This window comes from Tupaia chinensis, unplaced genomic scaffold (assembly GCF_000334495.1).
Source record: "Tupaia chinensis unplaced genomic scaffold, TupChi_1.0 Scaffold145367_1, whole genome shotgun sequence".
In the NCBI taxonomy this organism is placed as follows: domain Eukaryota; kingdom Metazoa; phylum Chordata; class Mammalia; order Scandentia; family Tupaiidae; genus Tupaia; species Tupaia belangeri.
In genome coordinates, this window is record NW_006205228.1 from 1,655,310 (window position 1) to 1,673,675 (window position 18,366).

The 18,366-nt window shown below is 39.0% G+C and overlaps 1 protein-coding gene across 8 annotated transcripts in view; it reads left to right on the forward strand.

Annotated features, from left to right (window-relative positions):
* Positions 1-18,366, forward strand: part of SIPA1L1 (signal induced proliferation associated 1 like 1) — a 413,451-nt gene that overhangs the window by 271,142 nt on the left and 123,943 nt on the right. For all 8 annotated transcript variants that reach the window (XM_006167962.3, XM_006167963.3, XM_006167964.3 and 5 more), the window contains 2 exons: positions 7,370-7,500; positions 12,153-12,341. In XM_006167962.3, coding sequence (XP_006168024.1) covers positions 7,370-7,500; positions 12,153-12,341 — 320 coding nt within the window. The remainder of the gene's footprint in view (positions 1-7,369; positions 7,501-12,152; positions 12,342-18,366) is intronic.

The window sequence follows — 18,366 nt, forward strand, 5'->3', positions numbered from 1 at the left end:
AGTTGCTCGGTGAAGCCTTGCCATTCTTTCTTTACTTCTTTCTTTCATGGAAGGGGGAGGGGACCCCAACAGGGTCCTCCTGCCTCAGTCCACCCACAGCCTCAGCCAGGCAAGATTCATGGGTACACACATTCACGCAGATACAACCAGGAGACCTTGTGACACAAACCAGGACCTTCCCCTGTGGCCTCAGCATCGCAGAGCAGTGCATAGTGCGTTACTGCTGCGCCGGTGACCGTCACAGCCCTGTCACTCTTACAGTGTATTTTCCTTTTCTCCTTTACAATGAAAGTGCCAGGCTTCACTTTTTGTTTTGTTTTGTTTTGATATTTTCCCTTGTGCTTACATGCACAATTGCAAACCAGGTGATGTGACTGTCTGATCTAATTACTTGGGACTTTGAGCTGCCTAGTGTTTCCCTTTTCTAAGAATGTGAGATGATTATTATTTATTATTGTGACAGTATCAACCAGAAGCATTGCTATTTATGTGGAATGTGCTCCTGATGACAGAACTGTTCGTTGGTACTCTTTGTACCATCCTTATTGAAACTCAAGAGCTGGGGGCCAGCCAGTGATGTGGCGGGTAAGGCAGCTGGAGCCCATGTGGCCAACTGCACAATTCCAGTCCTGGACTTGATGACCTGAAACAAACAAACAAAACACCAGGCACATGTGCATGCATCCCCAAAATCCTGGGAGAAAAATGGAGAGGGGATTGCGATGTGGCCATCCTTCCTCTCTTCTTTCTCCCACTCTGTCTCTCTCAAGTACATGTACCCCATAGCAAACTAAAAAGAAAAAATAAATAACCTCAAGAACCAGAACTAATAAGAAAAATTTAGTTTAGGTGTTGAATATGAGAAATGGACTGTACGTGGATATAACTATCTCTCTTTCAACACAGCAAAACCTTGGGCGTATTGCATATCAAGGAATAAAGCATTATGTATAATCCAACTACATAGTTTATGCCTGTAGGCAGAACTTTCATTTACCTCTTTTTTGTTCATAGTAACAATTTAGAAACTTGTGGAATTATGTTTTATATAATGCCTAAGAAAATGAGCTTTGAAATGAGTAGTTCAAGTAATGTCTTTGACTTCTGATACTCCTGTATACTACCTCTACCTAAGTGACTTACCTCTGAGTCATAGTTGTCACCTATGTAAAAATGCAGGAAATACCTGTATTTTCTTGGTTGCTGTGAATATCAGAGTGCTTGGTAAAATACGTCACTACATTAAATCATTCTGATATAGTGATTGCCATATAGGTTTTGGCATTTTTGTGTGCTGACTTTAAAGTGTTATTATTTTTGGTCGTGTAATACCTGTATTTCAGTTCATCTGTCAGCAGCTTTACCCTTCCTACTGAGTGTCTAATCTGCTTCCCTCCCCCTTTCCTTCCTTCCTCTTCTTTGCTATTTTTTAATCTTTATTTATTTTTAAAATGTATTGATTTCATGAGAGAGCTGACGGTAAGAGAGACATGTACCAGTGACAGTGTCTCACTGCACTGTGACCCCCTAACCGACTCTTCCAGCCAGCCAAGATCACAAGGATCTGATCCTGGGGCCTTAGACAGCTCCAGGATCCAGCATCACACGTGGCTCTCCCGCCTGTCTACTGCAGCTGGACCGTCCCCTGCCCTTTCCTTCCTTCAGTTTCCTTACCCTGAATTCTTCATCACAGTACTCTTTGGCTTGCTTTCTTCCTTTCTTTTTTTTTTTAAGGTTTTGTCTTTGGGCACAGGTTCTTGACAGAGAGAGAGAGAGAGAGAAATCACCCCCTGGGGGGATGGCCATCCCACAATTCCATTCTCTCAAGATTTCTATGCGTACGCTTGCATGCACGTACACACACAGACACACACACACTCACTCCAAGATGATTCTCAAGCCACCAGGTCTGGGACTTGAACCCCGGCGACCGCGTCCAGCGCCTTAATCATCACACCACCTGCTGGCCCCAGCATTCCCCTCTTTAACTATCCTGTCCTTCTCTGTACCTCCTCCTTTTTCTGCTCGCATAGAAAGACAAAAGCGATAGAGGGTCTGTCTGGAAGAGCTCCCTGCAATTGGTGAAGAGTGGGTGTATATTGCTGGTAGGAAAGCAATTTTAAATGCTGCATGAAGAAGCAGGTATTAGAAGTGCCCAGTGACCAGGCTCTTGGAAGGAAGGTTCTGTAGTCCAGCCAAGGTGAAGGGCAAGCAGAGCAAAGAGTGGCCAGAAGGACCAGGCTGAGGATATTCCTTAAAGGCTGTGATTTTAATGAAGAAGAGAAATCTGGATTATTTTTCTGGAGATCAGAGTTCAAGAACTCTTTAAATTTAAAGGCAGGAAAGTGGGGCATACCTGTATTCCCACCTCTGTGGGAGGCTAAATCAGGAGGATACTGGACTGAGTCTGCCTGGACAACGACAAAGACCCTGTGTCTTTGAGGAAAAAAAAATCAATTTAAGATCACAGTGAACCAAACTTCCCTGCCCAGTGTTACACACTGCACCAGGATTTTGATCTGCATTCGAATTTCAAATTCAATAAACCTGTGTTCATGTAGAAAGAGTTCTTTCCCTTTATCTCCATAATTCTCAGGAGAAGGAAAATAAAAGGACAGTAGAGAACAAGGCTTTTATTGTAAGAATAATTCATATTCATGTTGAAAGACTTTGAACAAGCAGAGTCTGATCTCGATAGTGCATTTAACACAGGAAGTGGACCAGAATCTCCCTTCATACCAGTGGGACTGAAATAGGTGAGGGCTGACTAAATGCTGCTTTGGAAATAATTGTGAGAGCTCTTTTTCAGTGAAAAATATACTGCCATTTTTGCTCAATATACACGTACGTTCCGAAGCTCTTCCCAGCATTATCAAACCTGAGATGAGTTTGTTTAAGATGGAACCTGAAGAAAGTGTGTTTCAAGTTTGCTTAATGATTTCATCACCATTCCCCCAACTCAAAAATATATTCCTTTAGCAGCTCAGGAAAATTATAAAAAAATATTGTTGGCTTTGATGATAACACAAAGAATAGAGTTTAATTGTTCATTTTATAATTTTTATTATTAAACTATGCTTAGTTTTTTGTATTTAAATTTAGTTTATGTTATGCAGGGTTTAGTTTATTTTTAAAATGACATGATTTTAATCTTACTTGTCAATTAATACTAAATGATTGTGTTTAATACTTATATTTTTGTAAATTTACATTTTTTTCTTTGTAAGTTTTTGTGTTTGAGATATTTTAAATGTTTGGTTCACTAATTTGTGTTTTTATGAATTCTTAACACTCTTAAATGAAATATTAATATTACTATGCAAAGTAAACCCTTTCATTTTGCTCCAGTATTCACTTTGATAGATGTCTAAGTTATTTAAAATGAGACCTAAAAGAAGAAAAGACATAGTCAAATATAGAGGAGTTGTGAAAGAGAGCTTTAGTAATAGTTTTTGAGATAACAAAAGGCAGAGCAAGTTGGAACAACAAAGAGAATTGCAATATAGTGGGTTCTCAGAGTTTAGAAGGGTCAGAGAAAGGTCTTAGTGAGGCTGGAGTGACAGACTGGTGAGAGATTGTGAGGACCTCTGGGGAGCCATGAAAAGTATCCAAGAACCTTTGGGAAACCATAGAAAGATGTTAGGCTTACTAATGGGTGGTTAGATTTGCACTTTAGAAGGATCTTCTGGCTGCTGTATAAAAGCAAAATTGGATAATAGCAAATCAGTTGTAAGACTGGTACAAACACTCAGGCAAGTGATCACTCGGATTATTTGGTAGCAGTGAGATGGAGAAAAAGCAGATGGAGCTGAGAGACATTTAGGAAGAATTCACAGCGCACGGCAGTAGGCCTGGCATGAACATCTGGGACTGCAGGGAGAGCTGTAGGTTTATGTGGAATGGCGATGGGCTCGCTTTTGAAGATGTCCTTGGGACAGACAGTTCCACTAGGTAGATATGATGATCTAAGTCTTTGAAAAGCTGGGCGAGTGGACACACGTAGCCTTTTGAGAGTGGTCAACATTGATATGGCATTGAAGTCCTGAATGTGGAATGTGGATATATATTTTCAAATAGGGAAGAAGAAAGTAAACTGAACAAAAACAACCAGAGAGGTAGAAGGAAAATCAGAAAAAAATGATTTCATAGACACCAGGAAGCAAGAGTGTTTCTAGGTGAAAAAAAAAAAATGATATGGTCAACTCTGCTAGAGGTTATGGAGAGTTTGAGCATGATCAAGACTGACAGTACCATTCATCTCACTTGAAGCCATTGGTGGTTGGCACAATGTAAGTCAGATGATGATAATTCTCAAGTGAGGGGTGAGGTGGCTATTTCAAGATGTTTCCTGTGGAAGAAAGGAAAGATTAGTACTCGTCTAGTTTTAAGAGATGGTAAAGAATAGAGAATCAGTGTATGTTTAAAGACAAGGAAACTTGAGCCTGATTGAATTATGGAATGAGCAAGTAGAAAGGGAGAAGTTGAGGACAGAGAAGCTGATCAAGGCATTGGTATTCCCTAGGAGGGTGGAATTGGTGGAGGCCAGGATATAAAAGGAGATTAGGGCTTGTATAGGGAAAGAACTTGAGGGTCTGGATGCAGGTAAGCTTGTGTGTATAATGGTGGAAAATGAGGCAGTTTTCTCTTAAGTGGCTTATTTACAGTCTTTGTGGTGTAGATAGCATAGTCATTTGTAGAATTGAGGGGAATGTGGAAGAGAAAGGTTGAAGGAGAATAGAGAATGTCAGTGGAACAATTGGCAATATCTGCTCTGGAGGAGTGGAGAGAGAGCTGACTATGGAGCTTGAGGACCAGAACAAGCTGAGGGTTATTCATAATGAATTGATTGACAGCAGTGCTGTATCTTTTGCGAGTTTCTCCAACAGCAGAGAACATCCATTCCACCTGCCTTTCTTAAGGTGTATGGGATGTATTTGAGGAATTCCTAGAGAGTTAGGTTTTGGTTAAGTCCATGCAGTGCAAGGAATGGAATACAGTATAATGAATGTGACTCCTGCTCATTCTGGCTGCATCTGTTACTGTTCTGTGCTGCAGCATTAAAATATCCTTGGAAGTTATTGAAGCATGTTAAGTTCTTTGCTCCTTCAGTAAATGCCCCCAGACTGCTGTCTTGTTTTCCTTTAAGTTCTTGTCCGCTTTTTTATACTATTTCTGTCTCCTCCCTTTCTGTTTTCTTCCTTGTTGTCAGTTGTTCTATCACATTGCTGTCTGCATGCAAGTCTGTATCAGCCCTTCACGCTGGACTTTGTCAACATCTGGAATTATCACATCTCTGAAATAAACCTGTGGGCTTGAAGACCAGACAAGCAAGCTTATTAGAATTGTATGCAAAGTAAGAGTAAATACCCCCTGAGTGTGATTCTCACGTGCTGTGCATTGAGGGTGTACATGAGTGTTTGTACATGAACCTTGTGACATCTATTGGGTCGTTTCTCAGTTGTCCATATATGAGATGTTTGTTGCCTGTATTCCCATTGTGTTTTTCTTATTTTGAATTTCCATGGATTATGATCATTTTCATAGAGAATCCTATCAATATTTATGATTACTACTTTTGTGATCAGGCTTCAGTATTTACAAAGTATTTTCATATGCATTACCTAAATTTTAAAACTACATAATTAGGTTCTTGGTGCTATTATTTCTTACTATTCTCATGGATTTTCAAATACTTTTTGTATGGAAATAACATGTATTTTCATATATATATGTATATATGTATATGTATGTATTATATTTATATATATGTATATATATGCACATTTGTGTATGAGAATAACATATCATGTCACAGCTTGGTCATTTAACCATGTTACATGTAAATGAAATAGAACATTGTAAAGTGAGTATTTAGGAGGTTTTTGAAAAATAAGTATGTACTCTAGCTTTTCATTTATTTCTGTGTTATATGGACTTCCTCATCTGTGAACATCTCATGTACGTATCAATAGTTTAAGTTTTTTAAAGTATATATGTCGATAATTAGATACAGAGCGAATACCACTTTTTGTCTGATCGCAGCCTTTCTTGTCAGGAGGAAGGTAAATTCAGTAGCAGTCATTTGGAACCTTCCCCTACTCCTTTGGGTGGTACTGAGGTTCATGTCCTTGCACAGTAACATTGAGGAGAGCCCCTGAGTCTTCAGTCACCCGCTGCACTGGTTCCCCAGGAGGTGCCTGTTCTCCCAGCCCACACAAGCTCCCTAAGTTCCATGGTTTTGCTGGGTGCCTTTTGTGCCGACCTGCCTTCCTGGAGCACTTGGAAAATCTCTCTCTGGGCTCCTGCTCTATCCTGTTCTCTGGGACATGGGCCACCTGGGAGCAGAGTGCTGCTCTGTGACTCATCGACATGCCTCTTTCCTCTCTTCAATCCAGGGAAATCTTTCTTTCTTAAATTTGGCCAGAGGGCACGTGCTCTCACCAGAGATAGACAGAGAGGGAGGCAGGGTGTGGTCACGCCATAATCCCTTCTCTCCATTTCTCTATCCTTTTGGAATCTGGGGCACTCATGTATCTGGTGGATTTTTTAAACCTCCATGCCCAGCATTCAAATTACATGGTTGGTGTGTAGTATCTGGCTTCCTTAATCATCAGGCCACTGAGCCAGCCCAGGGAAAGCTTTTTAATCTGAGGAAGACTCCTCTCTTCAAACTCTATCTTCTCTCTTTCTCTCCATATATATTTTTTTCCTTTTTTTTTTTCTGAACAAAAGGTGGAAAGCCCTGACAGAAGTCTTTCCTTAGGCAAAAAAGCACATGTAATGCTTTTAAATGGTGGAATAAAGGGAGAAAATACAAAATTCTTTTAAAAAATAGTGGAGGGACCAGCAGTTAGCATAATGGCTATGTCGCTGGACTCCCATGTAGTCAACCATGGTTCGAGTCCAGGACCCAGTGGCTTAAACTCACTCTGGGTGTGTGTATGTGTGTGCCCAAGATCCTGGGAGGTGAAAGGAGGAAAAGGGATTAGCAGCGTGGCCATCACCCCTGGGGGGTGATTTCTCGCTTCCTGTCTCTATGTCTCTCTCTGTCTTTTTGGCGAGCGCATGCGCCCTATAGCAAAAAACCTCTCAAAAAAAAAGAAAAAGAAAGAAAAAAATAGTGGAGTACTAAAGTGTAGAGTAATAAAAAACTTAATACGCCACCTCTGTTTAGTGTTCTCTCCTCTGGAACTAAATCTGTTTAGCCAAGTCTTTGTTTTGATAACTCCTTGAAGACTATTAGTATTTGTTTAATGTTTACATATTATTAATGTAATTTCTGAGTAGTAATCTTAAATGTTGAGAAGAATATAATCTTTATAAGTGTTAAGTAAATTTTCTAACTTAGTTTCGTCTTATTTTACCTAAGAACACTGGAACTATTTTGGGGCTGATGAGAATCTTGGTCCAGTGGCTGTGAGCATTCGAAGGGAAAAACCAGAAGAAATGAAAGAAAATGGATCTCCATACAACTACCGTATAATCTTCAGAACAAGTGAGGTAAGTTGCAAATGAGAGAGGCTTGAGGCATCACTGAAGTGGGAGAAAAATAGAGTAGCAGTAGCAAAGCAATTAAATTCAATAGCACTTGTTTGCAGATGGCTTTGGAATGAACAAAGACTCATTCATTCTGTGGTGATGGAGGTGGATGAAATAGACCGGGATCCCTTCTTTTCATCTAGGTCTGGATAAATGAAATAAATGAATGAGAGTTTAGATTCAGAGAATGATTATGGCCATTAACTTTGACCCAAGGAAATCGGAGCCCTCAGAATCCCAAATAGGATATTTCCTGTCCTGTTTGGGGCAGGGAGGAAAACACCAAGTCTCTCAAGGAATCGGGGCATGTTTGGGTAAGGCCACAGAAGACATATGCAGGTTTCCCAGCTTTTACGTGGGTCATTTCTTTTTAAATTTTGCCAGAGGGCATGCATACTCACTGAAGAGAGATGGGAAGCAGGGGGGAGTGAAGAAGCACCCTCCATGGGGAATGGTCAATACCATAATCCTCTCTCCTCCATTTCTTCCTCCTTTTGAGATTTTGGACATTCACACACTCAGACCTAGCATATTTATCAGGTCCAGGATGTGAACTGCACTGCTGGCTTGTGGGGTCCAGCTGCCTTAACCTCCACACCATGGACTGGCCCACTTTAGGTCATTTCTTGACCGTAGAAGAGGGGAAAAGACTCTTAAAAGGGAAAAAGGAAGTAGCCAACAGGGAGATAGCATGTGGTGTGGTGGGTAAGGTGTTGGACTCCCATGTGGCTGACCGCAGTTCGAGTCCTGGACCTGGCCAGTTGCTTTCTTTCTCTCTCTCTCTCTCTTCCCCACCCCCATATGCTCTGGTGAACACATATGCTCCGTAGCAAATTAAAAAATAAGAGTAATGATAAATAAAATTAAATAAGTAATTATTTAAAAAAAATAAAATAGCCAACAAAGCATTTTTTTTCTAGAACTGTGAACAGGTTTGGGACTATGAGGTTATTCTTTGTTTTCTTTCTAAACATATATAATTATTGCAGTTTTCAATTAGTGCCTCTTGGTTTCTAATTCACTCTAGGATTCTTGTTGTGCATTAATGCCTAATCATCTCTTAAGGCATCTAGAAAATAATGGCTTGAAAGTAGTTTAAATAGGGCAGTTGGCTTCTTTCCCTCATTGAATGCAAAGCAAGTTTTAGGGATTGGCTTCACTTAGTAATTGTTCCCAAGCTTGAACTCTGGGGAAATTAAAATAGGATTTTTAAAGGTAAGACTTTAATATCTAATGTGTGGTTGATAGTGGCTAGAGAGAAATGAAGAACTAACATGCTTTACCAGACTTTTCTCCATGTCAAAGCTAGTTGTTAAACAGCCTCAGTTCTTTTGTTGAGAGTGATAATCATGTTTGAAGTTGTAGTGGTCCACAGGCTGTCTGTGGTGTACCTAGGTTCCCTGTGGTTGTATGTAGTTGTATGTGGATATATATACTCAGGTTACCTGTGGTTGTATATATTGTTGTAAATAGGTTGTATGTGGTTGTGTGTAGTTTGTATGTGGTTGTATATACTTTGCGTAAGGGTCATGTATGGATTGTATAGGTTTTATGGAAGTTGTATATAGGTAGTTGCTCATTTCCATCTTCTCTGATCCACCAGATTTCTCTGAGCCTCATTTTACTTCCAAGTGTTTTTGTTTTTCCTGTTCTTTTCTTTTCCCTCTCCAAAGCCACACTGATGTAAGCATCCATAGTTTTCCTTTTCTATGTTGTTCTCCATCCATTTGGATCCATCTTCTTGCCACTCTCCTATCCTTCATGCCAGGGGTTGGGAGTTTATAAGTCAGCGCTTTCGCAGGTCCCGTCACTGATGTCCATAAGCTGTCCCTTCTCAGCTCTCCTGACCAGTCCCTGCCTGTGTTACCTTCCTGGCTGAATTCTGCAGTGGTCTGTGAGCCACCCTGACCTCACTCTTCCTGGGTCTGTGCTTTCACCTGTCAGCACCTCAGCCAGCCACCTTCTACATTTCCTCCTTTCCTGTTTCCCCTCCCATCCCTCTCTCCCTTTCTCCGATCCTTGCTTCTTTCTTTCCTCTAATGTTTAAGTGATTGTCTCTATATATTGTATTTTTTTCTTTCTAATAAAAATAATCCTTAAATGTGGTTCAACAGTAATATCTTTATAAAGCATTTTGTAGAAATAAACTCGCAGAAGTCCTTTGGTAGAAATATTTCTGCATGCCGATCCTTGTCCATAGCTCCTGGACAAGTGGGACAGTCACTTTACTCCTCATTGAAGACTACTAGAAATAAAATGAAAATAGATTTAATTTGTGGTAGGGACTTCCTATGTTACCAATTTCATAGGCTAATAAATTGTCAAGAAAAAATAAAACATGGTCATCACAGTGACATCCCAGTGGCGTTAGTAAATGCCATCAGGCTAACAGACGTACAAACACACCTCTCTCATTTCATTTCAATAGAAGTATGTTTTGCAGAACAAACCAGAACGGCTTCACATACATTTTTAGGGATGGTGTTTTGTGTATGAACATGGACTTTTTTGTATGGCAAGGGAATAGTTTTAAACATAGGAACACACGGACCTAAGAGGACTTCCTTCTTGTTCTGGGAGTCATCAACAGCAATATTAGTAATACTAGTAGATCATATATTACAAACAAACCAAAAAAAAAAAAAAGAGTCATTCTTTTTCTTGTTGACTCTGGCGTTCATGGTTAGCTGCTGTCTCTGTGGTTCTGGATGCAATGATTCACAGGTCTGGTTCTGGCTTCTAAACTAAGGATGCTCCCGCCTTTGGGGTTCCCTGTCCCAGAGCGCACATTATCTTCTCATGAAAGGAAGAGCCCAAATCTGAGTTATTCAGCTGCTTCCCATGATTTAAAAAAGAGAACGAAAGTTTTATTTCTGTCTAACTAGATGCCAAGTAAGAGGAAGATAATTTTTGCAGGTTATCTGAAAAGAAATCATTTATAAATGAAAAGGAGAAGATACTCATCTGGTGAATATACTGGAGATCTCTCAGGTTCCTTTTTGTTGTGTTGAAAATAAGATGTCGATAACTTGCTTTTCCTGCCTCTGTCTCTCTGGACTTGACTTCTAGTTGGCAGATGTTACAGATTTTACTTTCCTGGTGGTTTTCCTTTGGTTATCTGTCTTCAGCCTCGTGCGTGTATGGCCTGAGATTGCTTATTGGAGCCTGGAATGGGCTGTGTTTCTGTAACCTCAGGGCCTTCTGCTGCCCCCTAGATCATGGTCTCATCACCCACTCCTCCCTTGTACCCTCTGTAGTTCCCGCTACGCAGTCACTCCTTTCTCCATACTTTTGCTCACATTCTCCTACATTTTCATTTTTTCCCCGCTCTTTCTCTTGTTTGTTACCCCTAAAGGCAGGGTCTTACTGTGTTGCCCAGGCTAGTCTCAAACTTGTGATCCTCCTGCCTCCATTTTCTGAGTAGTTAGGACAATGGGCACACACCCCACCATGCCTGGCTTTCTGACATTTTGTTTTTGTGGGAAGTATTCCTATATTCCTGATCCCTTTCTCATCCCACTCCTCCCTCCTGTCCTTTCCCAGATCCCATTTGTATTTCTGAGCCACTGTCTTTTTATATGCCACACACATCCCTTAACGTGCCCTTTTCTTAGCTTTTGTACCTCCCGTTACAGTGTAGCCCTCTGACCTGTGTGCCTAATATCAGAAATGTATTCCGATTGATGGATTTTTTTTCTTATGTCACCATACAGTATTTAAATTATGTTAACAACCTTGTGAAATTTTTTGGAAATTAAGACTGTATGAGGCATCATGTCTGATTAACTTTTCTCCAGTAAGTCATCATTCACAGAGAAATGTCTTTGCTTAAGTTTATATAATAATATGATGTGTTTTAGGAAAGAGAAAAATCTAAAGTTCAGTGGTTCCTGACTTAGGATGGTTTGACTTAACCATTTCTTGATTTTACGATGGTGTAAATGTGATATGGATTCAGTGGAAACCATTCTTTGAGTACCCATACAGTCATTCTGTTTTCACTTGCAGTACAGTATTTAATTAATTATGTGATATATTCAACTTCTATTGAGTTTATTAGGACATAATCTCATTGTAAGCTGAGGAGCATCTGTACTAATTTTAATCTTCCCTTTGTAGTTGCATTTAGGAATGCAAATAATTGCTGCTTTTCAGCTGTGCATTATGAAATTTAAAACTTTATCCTCCCCATATTACCTTTTAAAATTCAACATAGTATAACATCTGAATTCTAAGTATTCATCCTTCAGGTATTTGTCAGGGACACCTCCTTCATTTCCTGGCTAGTGTGCTTGGTGGTATTGTATGGCCATATAGAGACCTTGGTCTTATTGATCTCTCTAAAGAAATGTTATATTTGATATTTAAAAAGATATCCTCAGAAGCTTTGATTGTGAGTTTCATTGGACTTGCCTGGGTTGTCTTGTATATTAGCCTCATTTATTATAAATACAGTATCTTATATCTCTCATTCTTTTCCTATCACTGGCTTACGCAATCAAGTCCTTCTCCAGCTCTGTAAGGAGCTTGCAATCTAGGCCTTCAATGCATGTGATGTGTTTGGCTTCTCACACCCAGTGGGGCCTCATCATAGCACTTGTCTTCTTTTTCAGCTTATGACACTGAGAGGTTCTGTCCTGGAAGATGCCATTCCCTCCACAGCGAAGCACTCGACAGCCAGAGGGCTGCCTCTGAAGGAAGTGCTAGAGCACGTGATCCCTGAGCTCAATGTCCAGTGCCTGCGGTTGGCCTTCAACACTCCCAAAGTCACAGAGCAACTCATGAAACTGGATGAACAAGGGGTGAGCTCAGCTTTTGGAGGAAAGCATTCTCGCTGCTCAAGTTTCCTGCTGCACTTCCAGATTTTATTTTATTTTGTGATGGGGAAAATTGACATGATTTATTGTGAAGGATATTCTTTTATTGCAGTTACTCATTTTTCTTGGTAACTCTCTGAATTCCAAACATTTCTAATCTGATGAAATTCTCTATGTTTGAATTGAAAGATAAGGGACTTAAACTGTATCCAACTCTCATTACAGCCTTCCATACATGCAGTCAGTTTTTCAAGTGTCTGGGATCAATAGTAGCAGTAATAATAGTAGAACACAGTAATAACTTTATTGCAGTAATAATTATTACTATAGTAGTAATAATGGCTAGCACTAGCAAGCATTTCACCAGGATCTCTTCTAAGTACCTTAAGTATGTTATCCTATTTAATCTCCTGTTCCTGTGAGAATGGTACTATTATTATCCCCATTATAGAGATAAGGAATCTGGGGCGCAGAGAGATTAAGTAATAAATCCAATTTCACATGGATAATAAGTTGTGGAGCCAGGATTCAGTCAGTCAGTCAATCTGCCTCAAAACCTGTGCTGTAGGCACTGTATCACACAGTTCTTTAAAGCTTAGATGTTTAAAGCCTATTAGTACCACCAAAGGTGTATTTTGGCCAAGATTTTAAAGCATAAAATTTAAAAATTAGGGTCTTAATCAGTAACAAAATCAAAATACTCAAGATTTTCTCTCTCCTTTGTTCCTATACCTAAATGTGGGGGCCCTTTGGTGAAGAACAAAAGTGTGATAGGATGATCTCTATAGAGGTAGCAGAAGGGAAGAAAATGAAAAGTTAAGATCTGAAAGATTCACCAATCAGTAGAGTGTTACCCACATTCTACTTGGAGTAATCGAACAGATGGGCTAATTTTGTAGATATTTTTATATTTTCGTCTCTTAACTCTTTCTCTCAGAATTTTAGCCATATTATATCTTAGCAGTGGGAGGTAGTTGTTTTACCAATGCAGCCAAAAGATTCCTCCAGAAGTAAAATTGGTCCAGGTATTGCATCTCATTTTGAGAACAAATTTCATGGTATTTCCTTAGTCAAAAAAATCCCAATTTGATGTTTTATTTTAATTTTCAGAGGATGCTTGCATTCGCAGGAAAGAGAGGGAAAGTGAGAAAGCAGTCTCCGTGGGGGATGGCCATACACTATCTGTCCTCCATTTCTCCTTTTGGGATTTGGGGCAAGCACACACATGCACCAGTATGTTTCTCAAGCTGCTTGGTTGGGGACTCGAACCACTTACTTGGCGATATGGAATCCAGCCACCTTAACCACTAACTGGCCCTCAATTTTATTAAAATGAATGAGACTCAAAAATGTGAATTTTTAGTTATGTTTCTTAATTCAGCAAATGAGAATATATAATGAGCCAATAATTTAATGTAACTTTTTAATAATTTTTAAAAATTTTTGCTTTTCATAATGCTCACCAAGGTATATTGTATATGTATATTCCAAGAATACTGTGAGCAGTATCCATGTTTATAACATGTAAATTTGAAGCAACTTTTGAAAGCTTTAGAAGACTAGTGATGCATACATTTAATTATCTGAGGTTGTTTTCCAGTAAATATTCTGGACTTACATTCTAGTAGAGAAGAATTAGAAAAATGATAATTAGGTTTTAACTTTATTGATTCAGTCATTTCAATTACTATGCTTACCAAGGAGAATTAAAAACATTTAGGCATATACTTAACGTTCTAAATTTACAATAGTACATTATTTTTCATAAAGCGGGTATATATTGCTGTTTTCTTTTAACCATATTAAATAAAAAATGGACACCTTAGGGCCAGCAGGTGGTGTGGTGGTTAAGGCGCTAGATTCCCATACAACTGACTGTGATTTGAGTCCAGGACCCAGTGGCTTGAAAATCTCACTGAGCATGTTTGTATGTGTGTCTCCAGAGTCTTGAGAGGAGAATGGAGGAGAAGAGATGGAGACATGGCTATCTCCCTTGGAATTTCTGGCATATTTCATGCTGTTAGTGACTACAGAATATTGGACCACAGGTGGTGCTGGCCTGTGATGAACACTATATGGCTCATGCACACAGCAAAGACAGGGCACTATAATGAACCTAACTCAAAGTTGAACTTACTTAATTCACAAAACTGGCCATTATTCTGAAGTTATGGCCTTCCTATTCTTGGGGGTATTAAAATATCCCATCCTTCATAAATTGTTAATGATAACATGCAATAGTAGTTTTCTTTAATGCCTTCTGGGCAGAATTTAAGTGTGGCAATCAGAGAGAATCTCTCCAATTTGATTTTGGAAATTAATGTCTTAGATATGCAATCCTGTTTAATAGGGGTTTTACTACTTTATTAGGGAGTAGTATTTATTTGGCAGTAGAATCTAGAAGTTTAAAGAATAATATTCTATATAAGCAGCCTTGTCACCAAACGAGAGATTGCCTGGTCTCTGAATTGGTGTTTGGTCGCTGTCTTGTCTTCTCTGTCTCTATACATAACACTCAAAGCCAGGATTGTACTGATATAGAACAGGTCATACGCATGCATAGGTTTTTTTAGTCTGGAGAGTCATTGTAGGAAATCATATTAATGTCTTGAGATCATTTTGAGAAAATGGTTATTTTCGTGCCTTTACAAATACAGGTTTTAAAAAGAAAATGCTTACAAGAGCAGTGGATTACATATATGAATCATTGCAAAACACTTTAAGTTTCCATCTGTGTTGCCATTTTTTCAATTTCAAGCTTTTTATATCCTTATATTTAAAGAGATTCATAGTGTGATACCAGGAAGTCAGATTTACTAAAAGGTACTTTTAAATCTCCCTTTAAATTTTATTTAAGCAATTCCTTTAATATCTCTTCTACTCTTAATAATTATGCTTGGAAAAAGAAAGCCCAATTTGTTTGCAATACTGTGTCATTTTGCCTTTCAAATCTTTGGTTCTTTATTTCCTCACTTATCACTTACTAAAAACTAAAGTGAACAGAACAAATTAAAATTTTATCTGTAAAATATAAACAAAACCATTGCCCAAGAATCTAATAATACATTTTTCATTTGACTTAATAATGATACGTTTGTGAGAGCTGAGGTAGACATTTATAATTACTAAGGAAATTCATTTTAGAAAATGAGTATCTGATTTGTGGCTTATCCAAGCTTTCATTCTTCTTCCTGATATCTTCCTGGGCCTTTTACTATTTATCGTTGCCCATTTCCATTACATAAATGACCATGAGGAGATAAAGCTAATCTGGCAATGTTTGCACACTGGCAAGAATTTAGACTGCTTTGTACCTCAGGAAATTTGGATCAACTTTGGATTTAGTTTACCTGTCATGTTCCTAAATCTGCATTTATAAGATTATTGAGAGCATCTCTCATGAGAAGAACAACTTAGGTAGATAGTGTGATTCATTATTACTATGTCTTAATCACCCTACTGTGTGATATAATAGATTCCAGTTATTAACCTAGTTTACATTTCAAGGAATTGAGCCCTACAAAAGTTCTCAGTGTCATCATTCTTCTCTCTCTTCCGTTAGTACTTTTGATCACTGGAAACATAATAGTTGCACAATATTGCATAATACTGCCTTTCACTTTTAAGATTTTCAGGTTTTGCTATACTTTTGCATATCTTGAATTATTCTGATCCTTAAAACTATGGTGTGAGATATTAGGAATTTTATTATCTATTGAAATCAACTTGTTAATAATAGGGCCAATTCAGTTACTTTTAAATTTACCATATCAGAGCCATTTTCAACAGGCATTTAAAAAAACACTATGCAAAGAGAATGAAATATGATCATGCCAAGCCCTGTTTGAAGGAGCTCACACATAAAAGCACCTAGTACGATGCTGGGCCCATGGTAAACAGTTAAGAAATTTTAGCTGTGGTTTATAATAACTAATTAGTGACCATTTACATGTATCATCTCATTTAATCTTTATAAACCTCCTATGAGAGCACTCCTATTATAGGTAATATGCTTGCTTTCATAAGTAAACATAACTGTTTCAAATTCAGTAAAAGCTTTTTGATTATGCGTCTCTGCAGATTGTTAAATACTATAATGAATAGTAGGCTAGTAAGTCACAGTCCTTATCCATGAAGGAGACAGGGTCATAAATTACTGCAGTGGACATCAGGGTTCATGTAATGAGTATAACAAGAAAACTGAAACACATAGCAATGCGGTGCAAGCCAATAGAGACAGGTCGTGATTGGTTAACTGGATCAGAAAAGAGGGTTTCATCTGGCTGGAGAATAAGCAGGAGGGTGGCCCAGACTCAGAACCGTAAGAACAAATCAGAGGGATTAAAGCAGAGTGTGTTCATGGGCCAGTAAGCATTCCAGCTGAGCAGGAGTGTGAGGCACTGTAAGACAGTAATAAAAGTAGATCATTTTTATTGCACAGTGACTAACCTGAAGCAATTTACATGCATTATTTTAATTAATCCTTAGAATCCTTTGATGTTGGTGCTATTATTGTTCCTATTGTATAGACAAGAGCATTGGAGCACAAAGAGGCTGATCACAATTAAGATCTGAGAAGGCTGGTCTTGAATCTAGAGCATGCATTCTGAACCATTGCTTTATACACCTTGGTCTTCCTTCCCCTCCCCGTAGATGGGGAAAGAAACAGGAAAGATGATTCCAAGTCTCACTGCTGCAGACTTGGTGCCCAGTATTAAAATGTAACTTGTTAAACCCAAGTAAGATGGAATAGGGCTGTTTTATAGACATATGAAGTATAATTGCCAGTTTGCAGTAGAGAACATTGGTAGTCCTGTTTCCATTAAGAAGTGTCGGTTTTGGGACCAGCGGATGGTGTAATAGCTATGTTGCTGGACTCCCATGTAGTCGACCGCGGTTTGAGTCCTGGACCTTGTGGCTTAAAATTCGCTCCAGGCATGTGTGCATGCATTCCCAAAATCCTGAGAGGAGAATGGAGGAGAAGGGATTGCAGCATGGCCATCCCCATCCCCACCCCCTTCTCGCTTTCTGTCTCTCTGGCAAGCACATGTGCCCTTTAGCAAAAAATCTCTCCCCCTACAAAAAAACACAATGAAACAGCAGGTTTCATGTACTTGGTAGTGATTTTGTCTAAAAGATTATCACTGACTGTTTTTGTAGACATTTATTAAAAATGCAGCAAAATGAAAATACTAGATTTAGGTCTACACTATATCCATATCTCAAGAATAAATACAAGGAAAGAACCACTGTTTATATGGTAATGAATAGCGCTGACTCATTGTTTAAGGACATGAAACTGCTGAGTTAGCCTCTTTCTTGCTATGTTGCATTATTTTATGGTGAGGATAAATGAGTTTGGCCAGCCACTTTCTTATTTAATTCAAACAACTAGTTTTGAAAATGACCCATGGAGAAGTTTCTTCCAAAACCAATTTTCTATAAATGAAGCCTTGGCAGAATAATCACCATTCTAGATTTTTGATCATCTCTTTGTGATGTTAGCTATCACAGGTTTAAAGTTCAAATGGCTACCAGGTTGGTTCCAGATGACTCCTGGGCCCACATGTCCATTCTCAGGAAGGAAACACGTATGACATCCATCAGGTCAGGGGAAGTAAAGCAGTGACGTCGTAGCTTCGTCTTGTCTTTTCACAAGCTGGGATCACTGTGCCGGTCCATCCTATTTCTTTGCCTAGCAGAGGCTGCCTTGCATGACAGGATGGAGAGCTTTCCAGCGAGAAGACTGTGATTAACATGACTGACAGCAGTAGCATGTAGAAGATGGGTGGTGTGGCAGCACTGCAGTGTGCAGTGATGCAGCACAGCCCACTGAAGGGGCCCACACAGCAGGTCCTCTAGTTCACAGGCCAACAGGATGGAGTGTATGAAGGCAGGCATTTCAGTCATTTTTATTTTCAGTTGTAGGTTCCAGTTAAATTCAGCTTTCACATAAAATGTTAATAAACTACTTTCTTTTCTACAAGACTGACTTTTGTCAGGTAATATC